This window comes from Blastomyces dermatitidis, assembly GCF_000003525.1.
Source record: "Blastomyces dermatitidis ER-3 genomic scaffold supercont1.5, whole genome shotgun sequence".
Lineage (NCBI taxonomy): Eukaryota > Fungi > Ascomycota > Eurotiomycetes > Onygenales > Ajellomycetaceae > Blastomyces > Blastomyces dermatitidis.
In genome coordinates, this window is record NW_025544778.1 from 2,392,833 (window position 1) to 2,400,881 (window position 8,049).

Here is an 8,049-nt window from a genome sequence, read left to right on the forward strand (position 1 = left end):
AGCGAGGTTGTTATCGTCGCAGGCTCGCTGGCATGTCAGCTGCTAGCCGTTCGGTGGAATGGGCCAAATGATATTGAGGACAGCTGTTGCCGGCGCGATTACTAATGAGGGAACTAGATCGATAGCCGCAGCGCTAAGGAGAACAAACCACGGCAATTATTTATTAGCGTAACTCTGTAGCTTGGATGGAAATCCTGAGTTGATTGAAATATATTTAAAGCTTGGTAGCAATTGCTATCCTACGCTTGACTATTCCGATGGTTGGTTAAACTATCACAGGATGGGTCAGCCCAACCGTTAAGGTTGGGTCCAGTACCATATTGATATATTGATACCAGATTAGGGTATTGGTAGGGTAAACACCGAACTGAGTTCTACGATTGCTGCCAGGGAATGCAGCGCCAGCTTTTTGGCCACGCCAAAGCAAGAGTTAAGAAAAACACACCCCCAGTTATCTCCGTTCCGTCAACCATTTATTGGTCTCGTCCCACAATTTCGCATCTTTGAACTCCTTCCCAGCATTCTGAGATGCTCGATAAACCTAGCGGAAATAATTAGTTTAATTTTCCTTTTTCACAATAGTGGGTCCGAACATACCGCATCCCAAAGTGTGAAGGCCATGTCCAGGTTTCCGCTGAAGCTATCGCTATGTTGGAACCACTCTTTGCCCTTGGCCTTGACCTCAGCCCGAACTCTTGGCGATATTGGCTCCGATTGTTGTGGCAAGTCGTCAAGATACGTCCGAACAGCAATTCCAAGTCCGCAATTGTTATCATCAATAAAAGGAAGACTAAATTGCAATTAGTATTGCGAGGTTGATAAGTAATTAGCTTGACTAACCTGAGCCCCAAATCAGTCCAGTCATCACGATCGCGGTCCGCTTCTCCGTTCAACAAAAGACTTGCTAGGACGACCTCAACCAAATCTCTAAGGCTCGACCGGACAGCGCATATTAGGGAACGGAACGACAGGAGCTGTCTACTCAGAGGACCTGAATAGCCAATGGATTTGTGGCGGATTTTGCCAATGCAGGCAACTTGTGACACCAGCAGATTGAACTTTTTCTCCTCATCTAATGGAAAGCTTAGTACAGCAAACAAATGCAAAACCCGCGAGAATTTCAATATCACTTACCGGTACCCCTCATTGGGCCACCAGAGATATTCGCAAACCAATCCTTAGAGCTCAGAACCCCGAGACGCAAAAGCTCCACGGCAATAAAAGTCGGTTCTTCCAAGTTCTCCGCAGGGTCTAATGACGACATGGCTACTTCCAATGCTTGTCCCCATTGAGTGAGTCGGTGCTTATCATTGACATAGCCCCGTAGTTGTAATAACCTCCACATTACATTTGCAAGAATTTCAGTTTTTGATGATAGAGGCTATTAAATGTTAGATAATGAATGATACCTCCGCTATTTTATGAAACATTGATTACTTACAGGCGCATCCCGGGTTGAGAATGAGTTGGAAACAAACTCCTGATCCTTCAAAGCTCGAAGGGCGAAAGTAAATGGGAGAGAATCGGCCTAATGGAAAATGAGCATAAACGATACAAAAGGCGACAGCCGTAGTGTACCATACCTGGAGTTGCTTGACACTTTCCGGGAATTTATCACTTCGAAGTTTCCACGAGATGGTAGACTCCTTCACTGAAGGCAAATCTTCCTTAAGGTTGATAGAGCGGGTAGATTTCGGCGCATACCATGTACGAACATTGATAGCTTTAGTCTGGTAGAAGCGATGAAGAGAATTGGAAAGCAGGCACAAAGCCTGGGTTCGAATAGGAGTAAGAAGATCTCCCTGGAGACGACGATAAATCTCCGAGTCCTCAGCGCCTAGTGGTAGCCTGATCAAGAGCTCGCCCGAAGTCAACCAGTCGGGAACTTGAGAACCAAGAATACCCTTGGACATGTAAAAGTAAAGTTCCTCTGGCAGTCGCTGCCCGATGAGTTCATGCAAGTCGTTGGATACATTCTCAGCATCCATAGGGCCAACCTTCCCATCAATATCCATAATTATATGGTGTTTCACCGTCATGAGTGCGCGCTTAAAATGTTCAACGTAGGGCAAGTCATTGATTCGATGGTCATCTTCAATCTGACCACACAGAACCAAAGCATTTCGCCCGGCGCTATTATACGCGGTCATAGCCTCTCGGATATTAACATTCTTTCCAGGGAATGCCACGTTTTCGAAAGGTGGGAAGGCTCGGAGAAATCGGGAGCCAAGGAGCAAGCAGAATTCGACGAACTGCTCATTTGTTATCCTTCCCAGATCATCTTGGCATATTTGCCTAGTGATCCATGTGAATTTAGAAAGGTCGGTATCCAGTCTCGTGATGACTTTGTCTATATCGAAAAGGAAGAGGTCTGATGGGCCGAAAACAGCGTCGACGAATCGGTTGGGGCCTTTTTCAAGGTAGGCAAGCTGCAGAAGAAAAGTGTCAATTAGGCATAAATCCAAGCCGCGGGAGAGACCGATCACAAAATTACCTGTGCGGAAGCAGCGTAAGGTGCAACGAGAAAGTCGATTCCTAGTTCATGTAGAATTCTTTGCAAGAACTTATAAAGAGTCTCGGGTTTTGCGCTCCCTACCAGTCGAATATCAGCACATGTTAAAACTAGGAATGTCTGTCCCAGAAAAAAATGAACATACCGGCCGAACTAAAGGCATCGACGACCTGGTCCGCCTGTTTCTGGTCATACAACTCCCATGCCTGTTCCAGAGCGCGAGTAGAGTTAGCTTGAGCAGAGAAATCGGTTTCGCGTTTCCCGAAATCAAGCCCATTGAAGACAAAGACGCAGGTAATGTTCAAGTTCTTCAGGGCTTGGAGCTCCTTTTCGATATTGGATTTCAGAGAAAACGGGAAGCCTCCCAGGGCAATGAGGAGGGGTTCTTTGGTCGCATGGTGATTCAGGTGTTGGTCAAGATAGTGGGAGGCATCGATGCCTATGACAGCACCTTTAAGGGCGGAAAGAGGGAGAGTCTGGGCACGGCCGCTGGCCCACTCATCAAAGGCACAAACTAGAAAAGGGGACCCAAGGGTTTTGTGTCAGTTGCGGTCTATGAGAACAGCAGTAGTTGGGTGGCTTGATTGATACATACTCGGCATAGTGTAGAGAGCTTTGTTCAGCTAGCAAGCAATAGGTGGTTGAGGGCAGTGGTGCTCCGCCAGTCGTTGGAGCTTGTTTGGGCGAAAGGCAAGGGGGAGCTCCAAGCTAGCTAGCAGAGATGCGCGCGTGCGGTCGGATGGAATACACTGCGGCAAACCCTTGCAATGGCTCACGGTTGGCAGGAGGAACGCTGATGCTGACACACAGCAGTAGAGCAGCAGCAGAGGGCCGTGGTTGGGATGTCAAGGAGTCGAAGGGGATGTGAACGAGTTGACGTTGAAATCGGAAGCAGCAAAAGTGAGAGCGCGGGAGAACAGGCGGGCAGTGGCGGTAATGGAGTGGGGCGTGGCTGTAGACACGGCATATGCATGGGTACCAAGCAAATACCAAGATGCGCGTGCATTTTTCCCTAGGAGAGTATGTCCCTTCGGTTGAACAACCATGGATATTGTTTCATTAATCTCAAAAGATCAAAAAAGGTTTAAATTCTATTTAACCGATCTAATTTTAATGAATGCATCATACTCCTCGCCGATGTTCGGCTTTTTACTCGTCCCCGTCAAGCGGAACTGACCGAAGCTCCTCCATGTCAAAGATTGCCTCTTCCCCATGCAACCGATCCCGGACCGATATGATATGGTGTGGTACAAGGCGAAAAATCATAAATACTTTCAAAATCCGGATATAACCTTCCACTCTATCAAACAATCGTATATCATCGCCATCATTGACTGATTAGCAATGGTCGAGAATAAGCCCGCCAGAGCGGCTGCCGTGCAGCTGCCAGTGATCAACATCTCAAAAGCCACACCCGCCGTTGGAAAGGCTATGATCGATGCGGCAACTAAATATGGCTTTTTCTATGTGGATAGTGCCAGCAGTTATTTCTCAAGTGACGATGTAGAGGGCGCGTTTGCTATGGTATGATTATACCCAATTGCTTTCAGCCTCTCGTTGCGCAGGCCAGGTAGATAAATATTGGCAAAACCTGACATTGGAACTCAAAATTTAGGCCCGGGAGTTCTTTGCTTCTCCTTATGAAGAAAAAGCTGTGGTTGCGATTGGTACAAATGTATGTAGAAGCAACATACCTGTATCTTGTGCATCGCCGGTTATGCACGACTCTTCACCATTTGAAGAAGAGATGATCAGACGCTCTATAAACCCGTCAGTTGATTGAGAATTTTGTGAAAATAGAATAGGGGCTGGTCTGGCATGCATGCGGAAACGCTTGACCCCAAACATCAACAGGTGCGCTTTGCCAAATAGCTCAATATTCCCCTATTGTTGCTTCGTTCGCATACTCATCTGGACGAGCATGACGCTAACAAAGCATTATTATCGTATGGCTTTGCTTAACATAGAGAGGCGATTTCAAAGAGTATCTATATTCTCCGCTCTAGATCCTGACTCGCTCCCTATACGCACCAGGCACCCCTTTTCCTCCATACAATAGATATATAGAAATGGATTCTGGCTAACGATCGTCAACCCAGAGCAATGAACTTTGGCGAATTCAAAGATAACAAGCCCCAGCAGGAGCTGCCTAAATCGCTTGTTCACCACGAAGCCGAGTTAGCATGCTTCATGGACCTATGTCGAAAGACATGTAATCGGATTCTCGCCCTCCTAGCCCTAGGCTTAGATGTAAGCATATTCCTCAACTAATCCCCTGGGGTAGGATGACATAGAAACGAGGAAAGAACAAGGGCGTTACGAATTCCACGCCACTTCCCTCTTTATATATAAGTATATAACTATATATATACCTCGAACGATCCAACTAACAAATCCCCCCTCCCCCCACCTTTTCCGCCCCGAAACTAGATCCCCGAAAACTGGTTTACATCCCGTCACGACCCCGCCGTCGGGCCGTCTGGCTGCACCTTCCGCTTCCTCTACTACCCTTCAATCGACTCACCTGCTTCCTCAACCTTCAAGCACGGCGTTGACGTCCGCGCCGGGGCCCACAGCGACTACGGCAGTATCACCCTCCTATTCCAGCGAGATGGCCAGCCAGGGTTAGAAATCCTTACGCCGACGGGGGGATGGGCGCCTGTACCTGTTCGGCCTGCTGTTTCTGGCAGTGACAGTGGCAGTGGCGCGGATGCGATATTCCCACCCATACTGATAAACATTGGTGATCTGCTGAGTTACTGGACGGCTGGGCTGTTGAAATCTACGGTACATCGAGTTGTGTTTCCACAGGAGTTGCAGCAACAGCAACAGCAGCAGCAGCAGGGAGTTGAGATGGATGAAGGCGACCGAAGCCGTGATAGGTATAGCATGGCATATTTCTGTCATCCGGTGAATAACACGGAGCTTGTGCCTGTTCCTAGCCAGCTCGTTGAGGAGCGGAGGAAGCAGAATATGATGTCTACGACGGACGGCGGGCAGCGACTGGGAGATAATGGTGGTAATAGTGGTGATGCTGGGGAAGTTCCTTTGACTGCGAGAGAGCATTTGGCGGGGAGGTTGGCGGCGACATATGGCGGGTTGAAGGAGGAGTATCAGTGATTTTTATCTTTTTTTCCTCTAACATCTAGCGTCTCGGGCTATGATTGAATGGATCTGCTTCTTTCATCCTGTAGCTCAGAGTTTCTATCTCAGTACTCATAGCCCAACTGCAACCATCCCAAATCCATACGACATGGCTTTTCCCCTTTTCTCGCACACGTCCTTTCGTGGCTTTTTGGAAATTGTGAAATACGACAATAAAATCTATCCAACACGATCTAAATCTGTAGATGCATTTAGAACCCCATTGCGGCCAAGGCGACAAAAGCTTAATTTTAGTAGGTTTGCCATAAGAAGCCATTCATAATCTCAGTACAACTGCTCCAAAAATGGAAAATCTTGCGTAGTTAAGTTAAACGAATGGCTTATATAATATAAATTGTACCCGTTCCAGCATGCCTCTTCATCTTCTGGCTATTAGGACTTGGTTACATGGATATCGGGGTGACAGCAGCTTCATATTAGGATGTAATATTACTGATTCTTGAAGAAGAGAACTAGATAGTAGAGAAGCAGAGAATGAGTATAAGATGCTGCAGCTTCTGTGGGTCACATGATGTGTACATAAGCATGCCCTAAGTCCTAGGCCTTACACTCTGCCTCCTCACCTCTCTCACCCCTTCCCCAGAGTGGTGAGGTTATTATATTATATATGTGATATAGATAGTAAGATATACAGATAATTAGACAATTAGAGTATACAGTAATGAAAAAAAAAGAATAGCTTAAAGAGTGAAATTAGTGAGATATATTCTACTCTATTCTGAAGTTCTAGTGAGATACACTCTGTTCTAGAGTTTATATAAAGTAGTGAGAGTCTTCAGTCCTACTTTTGAAACTTATAGTAGAATATATTCTACTCTACTTCTTAGTAGAATATGTTCTGTTCTATTAAGAATGAAGAGACTTATTATAGATTATTCTTCTAATAGCAGTTAATACTGTAATATTATATCTGAAAAGAATTAAGCATGTCAGTATATACAGAGTCTGCTTATAAAATATCTGATACTGAGTTTGTTACTGATAGTTATTAAGATCTTATTAAATAGCAGATATAGAAGATATTAAGATATAACTGAATATTAGAGAGATAGTTATAATCTATTTATTTATTAAATTAAGAGTTATGACTTACTTAATATACTAGATATTTAATTCAGTTTCTCTGAATGAGCTTGATATTGAGTATCTTTTAAATATTATTATTATTATTCAGATCAGAGTGTAGAGTCTCTGAAGAAATATACTAATTATTAAGAATAAATAAGTGATATAATTCTAGAAGTGAGACATGAAATAAATTATATATATAATAGAAAGATAATAGATTAAGTTGATATATCTGTATACTGATATAAATATATATAGTGAAGAATTCAAGAAACTGATAATTTAGCTTATAGTTAAGATAACATATTTTTATATTCTCTGTATTAAGAAAAAATAAGATTATTTATCTGAAACTTACAGAGCTTATTATAGATGTAATACTATATAAGATTCTGAGAGTGAAGAAGATAATTATAAATCTCTTACTAAGTATCTTTGATAAGAACTGTACAGTGTTCTACAGCAGTGTTATCTAATTCTGAAAGAGAAAAGTTAGACATAATAAGAGATGTGAGATAGTATTCTAGATTTATGAAGAATGAGATAAGATTATGAACAGAATGTACTGAATTACTGTAAGCAAATTCAGCTAAGATAAGAAGATCTACTCAGTCATTCTATAAGTAGATAATATATAGATGTGTAGCGGGCTGCGCCCGATCAATCATATAGACTATTTCATTACACTTCACAGATTCCAACCACTTCATTCTTGAACGCGTACGCTCCGATTCTCGGCCATTCTCAATCACTGATTCTCAGCTGTCATGAACGCGTACACTCCGATTCTCGGCCATTCTCAATCACCAATCCTCAGCCACTATGAACGCGCGTATATTCTTCCGCCCTGAAGCTCCACTGTGTACATCATTACATACATGTATAAATATTTATCTTGATCACTGATTCTCACACTTTCTCTTTCTTTTCTTCTCTAATATTTTTATCTTTATTATATAAGATCTATTAATATAATATCAATCTATTTAGTATAGGTCTTTTACACTATAAAAACATTCATTGTCTTCTCATTAGAAATGATTATTTATCAAGAGATATTTGAATACATAACAATATATAAGAAATAGAGAAACAGTTAAACAGTTAAGCAGACACTGAGTTCTCAGATAAGAAGCTTGCTTATCAGTCACTCTAACTCTGTAATAAGATCTTACAAAGAGAGTAAGATTTTATAAGAGAATATCAGTGAAAGACTTAAGAGTTCTAATACTCAGATATATAAGATAATTATATAATTACATATCTGATAATTGATATAATCATATCTAATAAGAATATGAAAT

The 8,049-nt window shown here is 42.9% G+C and overlaps 2 protein-coding genes across 2 annotated transcripts; one reads left to right on the forward strand and one right to left on the reverse strand.

The window, feature by feature from the left end:
* Positions 1-451: 451 nt before the first annotated feature.
* On the reverse strand, positions 452-3,114 carry BDCG_05174 (posttranscriptional regulation nuclease; the record flags this gene model as incomplete). Its single annotated transcript, XM_045420840.1, has 9 exons — positions 452-541; positions 598-790; positions 841-1,072; positions 1,135-1,381; positions 1,442-1,528; positions 1,584-2,429; positions 2,495-2,592; positions 2,658-3,026; positions 3,108-3,114. The coding sequence occupies 9 exons, from the start codon at positions 3,112-3,114 to the stop codon at positions 452-454; spliced, it is 2,169 nt and encodes a 722-aa protein (XP_045276862.1).
* Positions 3,115-3,517: 403 nt separating this feature from the next.
* Positions 3,518-5,951, forward strand: BDCG_05175 (oxidoreductase). Its single transcript, XM_045420841.1, has 6 exons — positions 3,518-4,036; positions 4,128-4,187; positions 4,313-4,366; positions 4,480-4,496; positions 4,612-4,762; positions 4,943-5,951. The coding sequence occupies exons 1-6, from the start codon at positions 3,857-3,859 to the stop codon at positions 5,630-5,632; spliced, it is 1,152 nt and encodes a 383-aa protein (XP_045276863.1). The 5' UTR covers positions 3,518-3,856; the 3' UTR covers positions 5,633-5,951.
* The last annotated feature ends 2,098 nt before the right edge of the window (positions 5,952-8,049 follow it).

Coding starts and splice junctions, on each gene's coding strand:
- BDCG_05175 (XM_045420841.1), top strand. CDS start 3,857: ATGGTCGAGAATAAGCCCGCCAGAGCGGCTGCCGTGCAGCTGCCAGTG. Junction 4,188..4,312: donor TGGTTGCGATTGGTACAAAT/GTATGTAGAAGC, acceptor TTGTGAAAATAG/AATAGGGGCTGGTCTGGCAT. Junction 4,763..4,942: donor TCCTAGCCCTAGGCTTAGAT/GTAAGCATATTC, acceptor CCCCGAAACTAG/ATCCCCGAAAACTGGTTTAC.